Source organism: Phodopus roborovskii, unplaced genomic scaffold, assembly GCF_943737965.1.
Source record: "Phodopus roborovskii unplaced genomic scaffold, PHOROB, whole genome shotgun sequence".
Taxonomy (NCBI): domain Eukaryota; kingdom Metazoa; phylum Chordata; class Mammalia; order Rodentia; family Cricetidae; genus Phodopus; species Phodopus roborovskii.
This window is the reverse complement of record NW_026126416.1, coordinates 17,501,800-17,517,191: the sequence shown is the minus strand read 5'-3', so window position 1 is coordinate 17,517,191 and position 15,392 is coordinate 17,501,800. Positions and strand designations below refer to the sequence as shown.

Here is a 15,392-nt window from a genome sequence, read left to right as displayed (position 1 = left end):
CAGATCTACAAAAGATTGATCCAGTCCTAAAGAGGAACAGTTCACACAGTGATGATGTCAGTACATGGGATCACACATCTTTAATTCCAACATTAGGGAGGTATGTAAGACAAGAGCATGGTCTCAGTGTCAGACATTCATTCTCTAGATGCATCGAGAATAGGAACACCCCAGCGTTGTTAGAGTTAAGAGCTCTCTGGGACCTTGACTGCTTTGCTTTCCTGATCATCAAGTTGCACCCCGATATCTGCTCTGTATCCTTTTATTTTTGTGTTACAACCTGTAATTTGAACACTTGAAAGCTAAAGCAGAAAGACGGTGAGACCAAGGCCAAACTGGACTACAATGCAAAACTATCACAAAACATGCCAATATGTGTCTGTTTTAGTGATGGGTTTGATACAATAGTCATTCCTGGTACTTTTTGGAGAACTGACACAATTGTGTTAATTCTTGTCTGAGTTTGGCTTCCTGTTCAGAAGTTATTTAAACCCTGGTGACAGTGTGACACTTAGACTTTCTAGTATGGACTCATATATATTAGCTCTCATGTTCTCCAATCTGCTTCTACTCAGGTTCTGTAGCCAAACGCATTGCTGACTTGCTGGTGGTCCAGGTGCCCAGCAACCCCCTACCACTACCATGGCTGAAGATGCAGATATGCGCAATGAGCTGGAGGAGATGCAGAGGAGGGCTGACCAGCTGGCTGATGAGGTAAGGGATAGAGGCAGGAGGTAAGCCAAAAACTGGTTTGAATTCAGATTCTGAGAAAAGACTTCTTCAATGTCTCAATTTTTGTAAAGGTGAAGAAAGAACTTCCTTTTTCTCTAAGATGTCTACAGGCTAAACAAGGTTGATTATAAGGCCCAAATACAAATTAATGTCTTAGCCCTAAGACATGAATCCTAGACATTTGAGAGGGCAGGGTCCTCTAGGAAAAACTATCTTTGGATGTCTTACAGCATGCCATAGTTACCTCAGTGATGAATGTTAACACTTTAAGGGACTTTCCAGGACGGTTGCTAAGTATGGCTATTATTAAAACAGAAGTACATAATTTGAAAATTAGGTGTAGTGTGTGTGTGTATGTGTGTGTGTGTGTGTGTATGTGTGTGTGTATGTACATTTGAAGACATGGTACTATGAGGTCAAAACTCATTGCTTGTAGTTAGTTTAGCACATTTTTCTGCTATCTATGCCCTTGAGTCATTTACATTCACTGTATGTAAGAAGTGAAAATCCCATAGAACAGTGTTGATGCAGCTTTCACCTGCAGGGTCAGTTTAGCACACTGCACTCAGAAACTAAACAGTAAACAATTGTTTAGAACCAATCATTGGCAAACAATATCAATCACGCTTGCTTTATTGTTTTGTTGATTACCTATAGTTAAGACAGAAGGGAAAATGTTAATAATCTAGATAAAACTCTTAAAGTATGCATGTCTGTAGTTATTACTATACAAAACTGGGGGGTGGGGAGGTAGGATTGGATCAAGGAAGAGCTGGGGGTAAGAGTGGAGGAGGTGAATACAATCAAAATACATTGTAAGGCATTCTCAAATAATACAAATATTTTTACAAATATAAAAAAATTGAGGAAGTCCTCCATTATTTGGAAACTTGTTTTGCAACAAGACACCTTCTTTACTAATGAGTCTATTTCTATAAGTCTTCGATGCTTCGGTTTCTTCTTATTCATGAACATAAGTGAAGTTATCTAGTTCCAGTGACCATGATGGAATTATGCTAGTTCATCATATAATGAGCCATAGAGAGACTACACAAAAAACTGACAGGAGGTTTCTGTGAGAATCAACCTGCTACACAGAATTGGTAACCAAGCATGCTGTGTCAACTCTGTGTTCTTCGTGTTTCATATCAGTACAGTAAATGCGAATATATATAAAGGTATTCATTCTTTTCCAGAGAGTCAGTTGTTAAGCATTTGCCAACACATAACTGCTAATTGCCATTTTATTACTAAAAGGGAGTCCACTTTAAGTTGTTTGCAGCAAAAATTCACATCCTTCAAGCTCCTGCAGAAACACAGCCAACATAAGTTTGCTACTTGAAAGCATGGTTTTGAGAAATCACACTGGTTGTTGCATTGGAACTATGTTAAAGGACCTGAGAACAAAGTGGTGATGCTGTGCCTGAGGGACCAGCTGCCAAGCTCAGACCTTTCTTCACGCTTTTTCTTATCTAAGAATAAACGTAATTACAGCTGTCTCCTACAGGCTGGTTATTTCAAACCTTCTTGATTTTTTTTTTTCACCCTAAGGCGACAGCTTAATTTGTATTGATAACAACTTCCAGTTGTGTTTCTAGGAGTTTTAAAGGAAACTTGTTAAATTTATCTCTCCTCATGAAACTTATGTTTGTGTTTAAAATTCAATATCCCTAATCTAGGGAGGCCAAAGTAGACCTTGAAGTATATGAGATAGTTTTCCAGGCATCCGGAGCATACAAAATTATTTGTCCAGATTACTTGCCTTTGATATCATGATCAGCCTCATATGGTTTTGGTTTTATGACGATAAGCTTTCATATGATTGCTTTTGGAAATCTGATCATGTAGCAAACCCAATAGGAAAGAGAGTAAGACTGGAAAGACGTTTGGTGTTTCCGTTGCAAAGTTGAAGTCATGTGTGATAGGGACCTTTGTGTTTCTCACATGAAGAAAGTGTTTCTGACTTTCCTAGTGCTCTGTTACTGCCCTTAACAGTGTTTATGTTTTTCCATCTTAGTCCCTGGAAAGCACCCGTCGCATGCTGCAGCTGGTTGAAGAGGTAAGGAGTGGATTCTATTAACAGAAACTAGGTCCCCATGTTGACACGTTCATTCCTAGCTCCAATTTTATTTATTTATTTATTTATTTATTTATTTATTTATTTATTTATTGCCTAAGCCATGACTCTCTGGCTTCCAATATGGACACATTCATGTAGCCTAACAGAAAACGAGAAAATACTGGAGATGTTGGAATGAGTTGTTAGCTAGTTATCAAGGTGACCTCACCACCCTCCAGCCCAGACTACCTCTGCAGTGCATAGTACAGAGAAACATACCATTTCTAAGCTCCTATTCCCAACAGTCACAAAAGTGGGCCCCAGTAAGCAGACAGAGTGGTGCTTAACCTATGAAGGAATTACCTACATAAAATCTTCATTTGTAACGAGTTTGTTGTAACATATTACAGCTAATATAAAAATCTTGTCTGACTCCAACTATATTTATAACTTAGATGCAGGCTTATCATCTTTTGAAATTGTTGTATTTGGTATGCAACACTAAAATTTAAGAAAAAATGGGAAAAATCTTCAATAAAGAGAAAAATCTAGTTCAATTAAGTAAGAATAAAAGTTCTTTTGTGTGACTGACTCTGGATTGCACATCCATTTCTAAAGCATTTGTAATTCACGGTTTAATGAGTCCCAAACTATTTTTAAATGAGCAAAATAGGGCAGATAGCAATAATGGAATCAAAAGAGCATTTGCAATAAAATCTTCTCATTCCAATTTGGTAGAACAGCAGTCAACAAGGAAGAATAAATGGATTAATTGAACTTTCCCATTGGGAGAGATGGAGTAGAAAAAGAAAGAGCTGGACTGTATTTATCTTAACCTAATAAAACAAGCCTAATGGTTTTTATTCAGCAAGATGCTGCTTTGGCCATGGTTTGAATGTGATTGCTTATCAATGTATAAATTCATGTGTGATTATCTTTTCTAGAGATCTTGGGCTTTCTCTGGCAGAATGATTAAATGAGCCTATTCAACTCACCCTATGCTACTATAAATTGCTTATGCAATGACATGAAAGGGAAGGGGGAAAAAAGAGATGAATTTTACAAAGGCTTAGAGAAAAGGCAGCTGTCTCTTATAGCACTGGAGCAAATGCTGTCTTCCTTTATTCCTGAAGCTGTAGCTCCTCACCTAAGAGTGAAGTGTGGCTAAAAGTGAATGACCACATGAAGAGTGGGGAGAAATAATGATGCATTCCCTGGGAGGGGGCAGTCTGTTATTTCAACAATGACAAACAGACCTTGGGATGCAGCACAAACGGGCCCCCTCAGAGAGGCAGCCCTACAGTGCCTCAGCAGCATAGGAGAGCAGCCTTCTACTTTAAATGAAGGGAAATATCTGCTTTTCTCTGTTCTAGGGACACTATTCATGCAGAAATGCTTAAATGCCAAGAAGGAGGCAGATAGCCTCAATCCAAGAGTGCTGGCCATTTGGCATTAATGTGTTATTTTCCAATTTGTTGCAAGCAAAACACAAAAAGATAAAGAGCTTGGAACATTTTTACATAAGCTGATATTAACATGAAGGGAATTCACTAGTTAGCTGCTATAATTACTTTATTGTGTGCTACATTATTATTATCGCAATACACTTCACAACCAAAAACCAGAGAACTCACTTTTTACTTGCTTATGCAGATACATGTATATATGATGTGCATCTTTCTAGCTGTCTCTGGTTTGCTCAGTTGTGCAATGTTGAAACATTGCCCAGACTGTGGAAAGCAGTAGGATAAATGCATTGGAATGCACCCCTTTAAACTGGCCCTTTGTCCTTCAGAGTCTTGCAAACATGAACCCTTCTCTCTTGCATGTCTTCTCAAAATGAAAGTAGTGTCAGCCTGTCTTAAAAAAATCTGTTTGCTCTAATTTATTCTAAGAATAAAAGCTCCATTGATTGAAGTAGGATTCTCAAATTATATGTTTTTTTCTCCTAAATTGTTTCTCGATCAAGCATGAAGTTGGATCTTAGATCAAGGAATGAAAGAGATGGGTGAAATCTCTTCCATCTAATAAGTAAGAGAAGGCCATTAGACATCCCATCCTTAGGAAATTGTGAGCAGGGCATTATTAGAGTAGACTGGCTTGCTCTACTTCCTCCTGGGTCATTGTAAATTTATAGTGAAACATTCCTCATGTCTAGGGCATTGGTTATTCAGATGATGTTCTGATTTTCAATCAAAAAGGAAATTCTCTTTGAAGAGGATCAGTATTAAATATTCATCAAGGGCAGAAATTATTTGGAAAATATAAGCTTTGAAATACCAGGATCTTACTCACAACCCAAAAATGCATCAGCGGTACATAATTTGAATTGAACTAAACTTTTATTGAATTCAGTTTCAAAGACAGGAAAGGTTGCTGGAATTGGGAAGTCTCCCTAAGGCAAATAGACTGCTTCCCATGAAAGTACAGCTTTACACTATCCCTAATAAACTCCATAGTAAAACAGCAGAGGAGTTTGGGGAGCTGGATTTTAATAGAAGTCACCATCAGCATTTCAAGGATGATCTAAAGTTACTCAGAGGTCAGTGAGGGAAGTTTCAGAAAAGCTAAATATCAACAACAAGTACAAAGGTTAGAGACTTGGTAGCACTCGGTTCACAGCCTGGAGTTGGGAACTTACTTTGGGTGTATATATTTTAGTGGATATTTATGTAATACCTAACATTGGAGACAGGAGAGAAAATACAAATTGTTTACTGCAAGACCATACATGCCTTGGGAGAATAAAAGAGAGAAAAATAAATCTAGGAGGATAATCATTAAGATGTTCTCCAGAATAAAATATTTGAGAAGAAAAATGTTAAGTGTACTGATGCTAAATGTAAAAATGTCTTGTGCTATGAGGCTTGAGCCAGTATAGGTCAGACTGCTTTAAGCAGGCAAATTTGAAAGTACCACGGAGCCTGCTTGAAATAGTTCCTGAAACACTAATATTTCATGAATGTCCTAGCATCATATCTCTTTATATACCAGCTTATCTTTCAAAATGCTTTGGCAATAAAAAGGAAAGAATCATGCAAAAGCCACAGATGGAGATATGAGACTTTTGGTTCAAAATTTTATCAAATCAAGTTGGCAGTTCTTTTTAATAAGCAGATGTGACATCCTTCAGAGTCCAAGAAAGTGCCTGGATGTTCAGGTTTTAGGGAAGATGCCTTGAAGTTTGGAGAAAGTACCCCAAAAGGACAGAAACAAAATATTCTACAAATATTGACTTGGTCAATTGGCTAAATAAATTTATCAACACATTTTAAAAATAAAAATAATTCACAAAAGAAAGAAATAAAAAGAAGCATTTCCAACTCCTTTTAGATGGGCTACTTCCCCAGCAAAGTCAAACCCAAATGAAAAAATGAGCTCAGGTAAAACTAGAGCCACTTCCTCTCACTCTCAATCTAGGCTTTAAAGTACACAAGTCTTCCAGGTATTGGAGAGAGTAATATTCTGCTTCCTTTGAAGTATTTTCCCCATCTCTATCACTCTGTCTTCTAGATCTCATAAGAACAACACAGTTATTTTGATAAAGCCATCTGCAAAATAATGGAACCAAATTTAAGTTCAAACCTTTATTGAGAACCTACCATGTGCCAGCAATTGAGCTTAGAGCTATCATTATCACCATTATAATCAAATACATGTTAGCTAATTTAACACATAGCCACATTTTACTACTGTCTTTATTTTCCTCTTTAATTCATAGGGCTTTTAGATATTCAGCTGTTATGTGGCTTTCTTGAGACACAGCAGGGAATTGTAGACATGATCTTCATGATCCCTATTTCAGAGTATGGGTTCCTACATATAGCACTTGAGTTTCATCCTGCCAAAACTTTCTTTTCCTTTGAGAATTCCACATCAAGCAAGTTGATCTGAGGATAGAAGCCCATCTAAACATGCTGAGATTCCCTTTTAATCAAATCCAGCGTTGGAATGTATTCCCTATTGAATCCAACTCAGTCATCCATAAACTGAATTAGCTTTGAGATGGCTATACTGTATAGAGGCCGTTTCATCCGTATTATTACAGTAGGATGTAAGAGAGCTCTTACTGTCCCAATATGACCACATGGTGAGCTGAGACATAGGACAGTAGAGATTGGAGCAGCAAGACTTCAAAGAGAGATCTGGAATTTAGAATCATTTATTGAATCCAATCCCATTGATCAAGTTCTTTCTAAAACAGAGAAATACCATTGAGAGACAAGCTATACATTTTTCTATCCCTTATTCTTAATGTCTGGGACAGAGTAGCTATCTAGTACACATTTATTGAATAAATGAATGAAAAAACACATAAATGAAATAATAGTGAATGGAAGGAAAGGGGATAAAAAGAGATAAATACACCAAACACAAGCTCTTACTTTGTGTCTCTGGCCCTACTTTTAGTATAGGAAATGGTGAGACTGTGAAAGAGTCACCCAACCTTCCAACACAACCCAACTTTTCTGACTCCCAGGCCAACCCTTTCTGCTTATGTTCTCCCCAACTAGGACAGTGTCAAACACTCTTGCTCCTTCCATTTAGTTCAGTTCTAGTTTTGAAACATGCAACATCTAATTAGAAAAATGTAAACTTACACTTGTAGGTCATCATACAAATAAGTGATATTCGTTATACATCATCAAATTATGTGATATATAAATAGATGAGAATTGGAGTGATAAAAAGTCACTAGCTTTTCTCCATCTTCTGTACCCAGAAGAATGGAACAGGATCTTTGAGCAGAAAATGTTCTCTGACATGGTTCCACACTGTCAGATCCATATGCCTGAATAAGCTACCTGCTTTTCATTATACTGTCTCTTAAGCAATGGCTAACTAGTGCAAAAGAAAGGATCATTAAAATGTGGACTTAGGGTAGATGGATGTCCACTCACAATAAACTTAAAGACTTCAAGATGCCTTTTGTGCTCTATAATCTCTCTGGTCAGTGTGAGTCCCCCTGTAGCATGCAGTAGAGCAGGTTAGGTTCCTAGACATGGAAACACCCAACTCAAATAAGACAGTATCTTCAACTCTTCTTCCCCCACTTACTCCCATTCCCCTCCTCCCAGTAAGCTAGGTAGGCTTGGTCTGTATTGATAAAAAGCAATGAGAGGAGGTGTGTTTCTAGAGATTGCTGCAAAAAAGTAACTGCAATGCCCCCAGAGAGGAGTGGTTTTCTCATACTGAATCATTATACAGAACTGTGGATTTCAGAGCGAAATATTTTCTGATATCAATCAGTCCCCCAGATCTTGAAGAATTTCTCTCCACAGATCAAAATCAGAAAGTCAGTTTCCTTTTGAGATGTGATTCTCAGCTTCTGGAAAGTCACACTCTTTTGTAATAAATCTAAGCACCAGGACTCTAAGATCCTTATGTATCTCCCTTATGTATCTCCCCTGGCCATTAATGGGCACTTTTGATTAAACTTGCCAGAGAAGAAAATCAACCTAGAAGACTGATAAAATGTTGCTTTAACTCTACAGTTATAAAATGATCATATGGTATTAAGTACACACATTCTAATTCACACTTACTGAATTGAAGGACACAGGCCCACCTTATGGAGGGTTTTCTGCATGTCTGTCCTCGTGGTTCTGAGAGTCACTGATAAAGTTCACCCTTTACCCAATTCCTCTGGTCCCTTGCTAGCCCCTTAATTCTCTTGTCATGTATCTTCCCATTGTGTCCCTTTGGTCCTTCTTCATTTTCCATATTTAGGGATAATTGTCTCCTTACTGATTTCTCTTTCTCTTTTCTCTTTCTAACTCCTTTTCAACTTTGCTACCATTATTGGAATGTAGAGTAAAGATGCTGGTATCAGGACTTTGGTTATGTTGGATGAACAAGGAGGTAAGTTCAGATTTCTTCAGTAAGAACAATTCTTCAACTGAATAAAATTGGAGTGTTTAATATGTTGTGCACCTTCAGGTGGCCATTCTGCATGTGTTACAAGTGTAAGGGTCCTAGAAAGTTTATCTTCCTAATTTTCTTTCTCTGTTGAGATTATTGAATGTGGGGATTCCAAGGCCTTCTTTGTGACTTAATTAATGATACTGATGTCTCTATGTACATTGATATACCAAATTTTAAAAGCAAAATCTATGTGTGTTTCTTAAAAGACAATATATTAGACAGTGTTGACAATTTTTCTATTCTTCTTACTATCAACTTTTCCCAATAAATTTAGTTTCCTTCCAATAATATTCAAGTTAAGGGGTATAATATATGAGATTATACATTTCTCCTGACTATCCAAATTTAGTGTCTTGGAGTTTTGGTTTTTTAAGTCACTACAGAGGTTCCCTGAAATAACTAAAAATTATTTTTTAAGCAATCATAATATTTGAGCTATTTTAAGGGCATTTTTTGAAAGTCTAGGAGCAACAAAACTCACATTCAGGATGTTAGTATATCATCTCTACAAAATAAAGTAGAAACTATAAGGGCAATCTCATATTTTCCTTTGACTCAAAACACCTAGCAATATAGTGATAATGTACATAATTCTAGCCACAAGTTCTTTATCTGTTTCCATTTTGAATTTTTGTAATAATTAGATACTTGAACATTTTCATACTTTGTAAAGGCATTAGAAAAAATTATGATTGTGATTGTTGTTCTAGTGGCAAATATAAAAATGTAAAACCCATTCCAGCAAGGCTATGGTAAACATCAAGCTCAAATTTCAAACTGAGAGGAAAATTGCCATGCTGATAGTCTGATATAAAATATTTTTCCCAAAATATAGAAAGTCTCTGCATATTATCAAAAGGAAACAACATTTTTAAAAAATGGGACTAAGATATAAAGCTTCAGTTTGCAAGTAGACATGAAAAATATTCTCTCAACCAACAGTGATAATGGCATGCCAGTTTTTAGCAAGTTGATTCAAATTTTAAAAACTGATAACAAACAATGACATAATATGTTGGGAAAATAGGAACTCTTAATTTACACATGATTGCTGTGGGTTGATACATGTGTTATAAGCAACAATTTGATAATTATATCTTCAGTTTTGAAGTCACCTATGTTTGACCAAAACATTGCATTCCTAGGGCTTTGTACTGCAATTAATCATTTAAAATTATGTGAAGAAAAATGAATATGCTTTACTTGTAGTCATATAAGACTAGGAATAATTTAAATGTTTGTCAGTGGAGAGATCAACTAAGTCAGCTATGTTATGGCCATGAAGAGATGTACTTCCATCAACACAGTGCTTAAGTGTTTAATGACTTCTAGAGAGTTAAAGTTAGAGTAAGAAAAGAGAAAGCATTTGAAGTGTTTTGAGGAGCAAATAGAATCATTTGAAATTTATTGGGAAATACCTGATGGATGGATATAGATAGTAAAAGCCCACGGCAGCTGAATGTGATAGTAAGAGCCTTCAGACTTTCATATGGGTCTAACACCTGGAAAAGGAGCTAGAAAGAAAAGGAGACTAGTGTGAGAGAAGCCCCAAAACAAAGAACTGTTCTGAGAAGGTCTCAGCTAGGTTATTGGGGTGCCCCAGAACTAAGATTGCCACTCCCAAGTAAAGAAGAGAAGACCAGGTTGAGCAGGAAAGCCACAAACCTGGCAGCCCCCCCCCATACCTGGATATTAACTTGTAGCATCTTGAAAAAGCATGACCTTAGTATGAATGCTGTGCATCTCATAGATACAAAGCTACACCCCACTTCTCTGATAGGTTGCTCCCAATACTATCACAAAGGGGCTTTTGTTTCTATAAAATTAATTCATGCTAAACTTTTTAAAGAATATACATCAAATAATTATAAAAATAGGGGCAAAAAGAATCAAACACCAAGATCCTCACTTTTCTTTCACTGCTATTTGAACTAATTTGTAGTTTGTTAAAAACTCTAAAGTCTAGTTGACTTCTGTTCTAAAGGGTCAGTCTTGAGATTTGTTATAATTCTTGCTGGTTTGATCTGAGTAGCAATGTCTCAACTCTGAAATGTGGGGTGCAGCAAGTCATTGCTTGAAAAGTTGTGACACATAAGGTGCCAACATGGAAGAGTGACAAACCAGCTCTTTCTGTTAATAGGCAGCAGTGTTGGGAAAGGAACTTTACATCAGCAGGGAATCTTGGGATAATGTCTTCTTCCTTCCTGATCAAGTACTGACATAAAGACATGATATGGAAAGCAATAGATGGAGACATGGAGTCTGAGAGCCAAAGGCTGAGGATATAGCTAAGTTGCAAAGTTACAATGAGGTTCTTACTTCAGACCCCAGTATAGTAGATGAAAAGAGAGGGAGAGGGGTAGAAAGAGAATAGCTTGCTCACCTGAATTGCAAAAGATCCTTGTACTTTGATGAAGAAAATCTAAAGGTACAATGTGCCAAAATCCCCATACATATACAAAAGTTCACAATTCTTAAGCATAATTCCCAAAGCATCTAGATATTATTATCTAAAAAACAAAGAACAGATTTGCTCCCCACAGGATAGTAAATGTTTTCAGCTGGAACATTTGGGTAAGCATATTTCCCATGAGAGCTTGTGTTGTGTGAGATGTGTAATAAAAATCTCATGCCTAAAATAAATAAATAAAGATTACAATTGTAAATCTCCAAAAGTGAATGGTCTGGGGCTTGTCTTAAGGGGTACACATTTCATATTTACTAGGAATTTAGGTGCTTAGCAAGTGACAGATGAGTGTGCCCACCACTATCTTCCTTGCCTCTTAATCAGCATATTTAATTCTGCTTGTGCAATGTTTACTTGTTGAGATCGGTAACTGCTTTTCATTTCTCTTCAGTTTATGCTGTCCTACTTTTGTCTATGCCTAACATCCAGAGTATTAACTATTTCTACCTCGCAGCTGCTCAAGGAACCACAAGCAACAACCATCTTCCTAGAGAATCATTGCACCTGCTATGGAGGCAGGCCAGACCGCTGCAGCTTGTCCAACTGAACAGTTGCACTGAGACGTTCCTTATAGGATTCTTGTTTTAGACCCAGGTATTAGGGGACACCAAGGAGCACCATGCATGGCAGACAACTCTAGACACATACAGAGCCTGGGACTTTTGTTCCCCTTAAAATGATGTCTCCCAGAAAAATGCCCTGACAGCTCTGTATTAACAGGGATAATCTAACTTTTCACTTCCATGTCTTTTATTTCTTTTGTTAGCCTTTTCTGGGTTGTTTGTTTTGATGACTCAGGCCAAGCTCTTTGGGAATCTACTGTAATGAGCTCTAAATTAAATAGTAAAGTCTCTGACAAGAAAAAAGACCAATCTAAGGGTCCATACAACCATCTTAAAGTTAATGGCACTACAAAGAAGCTTTTGACAAAATACTGTACCCCCTTGCTAATCCACTCACCAACCCTAGTTCAGAATAGCTCAGGCTTTCCAATGTGGTAGTCACGATGGATATATGGTTATCTCGCTATATTTAAATTAATGTCACAGTGTTCAACAATGTTAAGGAAAGGGGAATTCATATAGGCAGTTTCTTCTAAGTGGATATCAGTATGAAGGTTTGCATACTAGTTAAAGCACTGTGTTTTACTTTAGGACCAGGCCCAATATTCTAAGGGTCTTATATTCCTCTACTTAAATGGCAATATTAGAAAAGATGTCTAAGCAAATCCCTAAAACTCTATCTTCTACTGGTGAATCTATCAGAGACAACTGATCACTCAAACATCATGGCAAAAAAAAAAAATTGTTTCAGTCTATGCTAACAACATGCAGTGTTGCCCACTAGAAGACCAGAAGACTCTCGTGACAAAAAAAAAAAAAAAAAAAAAAAACAAAAAAACAAAAAAAAACCGTTCTCTTCTCAGCCTCCAAGAACAAACACAAAAGCAGAAGACATAGTCAACCCTGTGCAGTATGAATGAGACCCTCACAGAGGAAGCCCTGCATGAGGATGAATGAAATGAAGACATGAATGTTCTCAAGAACTTCCTGTTCATGCTTCACAGAAATTATTCTAAGGCTACCAAGTCTTAATGTGTCAAACATGCCCACAAATAAATACAACTTAGCACAGTAAAGTTAATTTTGTAGCCAGAACACCTGCATAAAATAGTTCTAGGCTTTGTTAAAATCAGATTCATCCATCAGATTTTTCCCTTGCAGTCAAACCTTTGCCAACAAAGCTGGAAGTCCATAGCAGAATGCAGCTTTCATGGATGTATTCATGTTTATCTTTCAATTACCTAACTCATAGGTCTGACACTTCAAGGTCAGTTCACAGATATGTATTACCCCCTGTTCTCAGAACCACCAGGGTTTTGAAATCTTGTCAGAGAGTCGTGATTTTTTTTCAAAACCAAAATATGTATTCATTGTTTTCTAACTTAAGAAAAATGCAACAGGAAGTACAATCATCTGAAGGAAGATGCATCCCTTCAGAAAGTGCATCGCCACCAATGTTTGTGCCCTGCAGTGAATTTGCCCTTTGAGCCCAGGTACCTCCTTAAATCCATCCTAACACAGCATTCTTCAAGCTATCAGCAATTCTTTGATTTGAACCAACATCTTTATTTCTATCTGTATGCATGATGATTCATCATTTAATGACATATTGATAAAAGCATGAACCGTGTCAACCAAGACATATAGGAGGCCAAGAAAAATTTAAAGGTTTCAAGAAAACCCTGTGACTTTTACATTACACCCTAGCCCTTTCACTCAAATATTGTACTTGATTCACAAACTGATTTATTATGTTCTCAAAAGGAAACTGGAGTTAAGTCATTAGTTTGAAAAAAATCAAGTTTGGCATGTACTTAGGATGCTGGACTCCAGAGGAAGATCCTGTGTCAAAAGGCAAACAAACCAGAAAGAAGACAGGTGAAAAGAAAGTTCCCTCAAATGTGAGGGAAAGGGGAGAAAAATCTTCTTTCATATAAAGATTTCCAGGACATTCCTGTCTCTGTGCAGTAGACAGAAGAATGGCACTATTGTCCCTCCATGCTGAATAAATACTGCCATGTTTCCATCTGCTTCTGAAAAACATAGCACAGACAGCAGAGACCTAATCAGTAACAATTTCTTCTTTATCCCTGCCAAAGAGAACAAAAATAATCTTTTATTATCCAGATTCATGCTTTCCCTACCTGAGTCACTGGTGAGCCTCGTTTAGATCTTACAGTGACAGTTTCCACATCATACACTTATGTCAAATGGTTTTCAGGTGATTGTGTAGGCCTTTAGGCTAGAAATGTGCTCATGAGTTGTACCCTAGGTATGACTTTACTTCTAGAGGTGCAATCACCAATGTATGCATGAAAATACAGACAAAAGGAGGACTGGCATGTAACTGGACATCATAATTAGACAGCCAAAACATCATATTGCACTTCTCATTTAATGGTCTTAAAAGCTACTTGACAAACCCCCTTCATTAAACTTGCAGTTACCCTAATTTGGTGACACATTTGAGAAATTAATCAATTTGGTTTATGTAACCCTGGCAACCTAGAACTGATTCATTTTTATGAGTATCAAGCTGTGTAGACTCATATTTCTTTGTAGCAATGGCACAGTGCCATTCTGTGTGCCAATTCACTGCCCCTCCTACAAAGAGACACACATTCTCCTTGTTTGATCACCAGGTCAGTAGTTAGCAGGTCCACATCGTAGACACTAGGTAACCAGGGCAGAAGAATAAAATGTCTTTCCCAGCTTTTGTAGCAAGTCACTCACAGGGTAAGAAATGAATTCAAATGTTTTGGGACTTACAGTATTGCTGTGCTGATGTTGCCTTCTTTTCCAGCTTCTATGAATTAAATAAGGAAAACCAAGAACAGACCTTTGGCTACCTCTAGCTGTACAGCCACTGCTAAGGAAAGAGCAGAAACTCACAGCCATGTCTATTCCTGCTTACTCTTCTATTGTTTACCTCCAAAAAGAAAACACATTCCATTTCCTCCTTTTTTGGGGGAGGGGACACTTAAAAGCCAAAAGATACAGATATTTTAAAATTGGAGCAGATAATCTTTCTCGAAGCATGGAATGCGAGCCCCTTAAATATAAATTAACACCCTGTTTTTCTTTCTCTTGGGTTTCACTTGTGTCTTAGTCAATACACTGCTATTTCCCTGGATACACAAAATCAAATAGACCTTCTGATCTCATCCCATCATGTCTGAACTGCAAACTATTTTGAGCATCGTTCTTGTTCATTTCCTTCCATCCATGTCTATTTAGGGCAGCAGCAGTCGTCTACAGCAATGCATCCTCTTGGACAATGCATTGTAATCTCAATCTCTCTCTCTCTCTCTCTCTCTGTCTGTCTCTCTCTCTTTCTCTCTAATTCTGTTTCACATAGTCATTTCTCATGTTCTGTTGGAAACCCCCAAAAAATTCATTCCACACTATCATCCCTTTGTCCTAACCAGAACAACTCGATCGTGTCGAAGAAGGCATGAACCATATCAACCAAGACATGAAGGAGGCCGAGAAAAATTTAAAAGATTTAGGGAAATGCTGTGGCCTTTTCATATGTCCTTGTAACAAGTAGGTACTGGGTACCAGCTCTAATCTGTGGCGTCCAGTTTTCTTTCTTTCTTTTCTTTTTTGTTTTTTTTTTTTTTTTTTAACGTCAAAGTGAATGTCT

At 37.3% G+C, this 15,392-nt stretch overlaps 1 protein-coding gene across 2 annotated transcripts in view; it reads left to right on the top strand.

Moving 5' to 3' along the window:
* Snap25 (synaptosome associated protein 25) overlaps window positions 1-15,392 on the top strand; it is a 75,809-nt gene that overhangs the window by 46,862 nt on the left and 13,555 nt on the right. The window contains exons 2-5 of one of the 2 annotated variants that reach the window (XM_051183293.1): window positions 576-714; window positions 2,750-2,791; window positions 8,605-8,653; window positions 15,175-15,292. In XM_051183293.1, the coding sequence (XP_051039250.1) occupies window positions 643-714; window positions 2,750-2,791; window positions 8,605-8,653; window positions 15,175-15,292 (281 nt within the window). In that variant the 5' untranslated portion in view covers window positions 576-642. The remainder of the gene's footprint in view (window positions 1-575; window positions 715-2,749; window positions 2,792-8,604; window positions 8,654-15,174; window positions 15,293-15,392) is intronic. The other variant, XM_051183292.1, reaches the window with a different exon arrangement.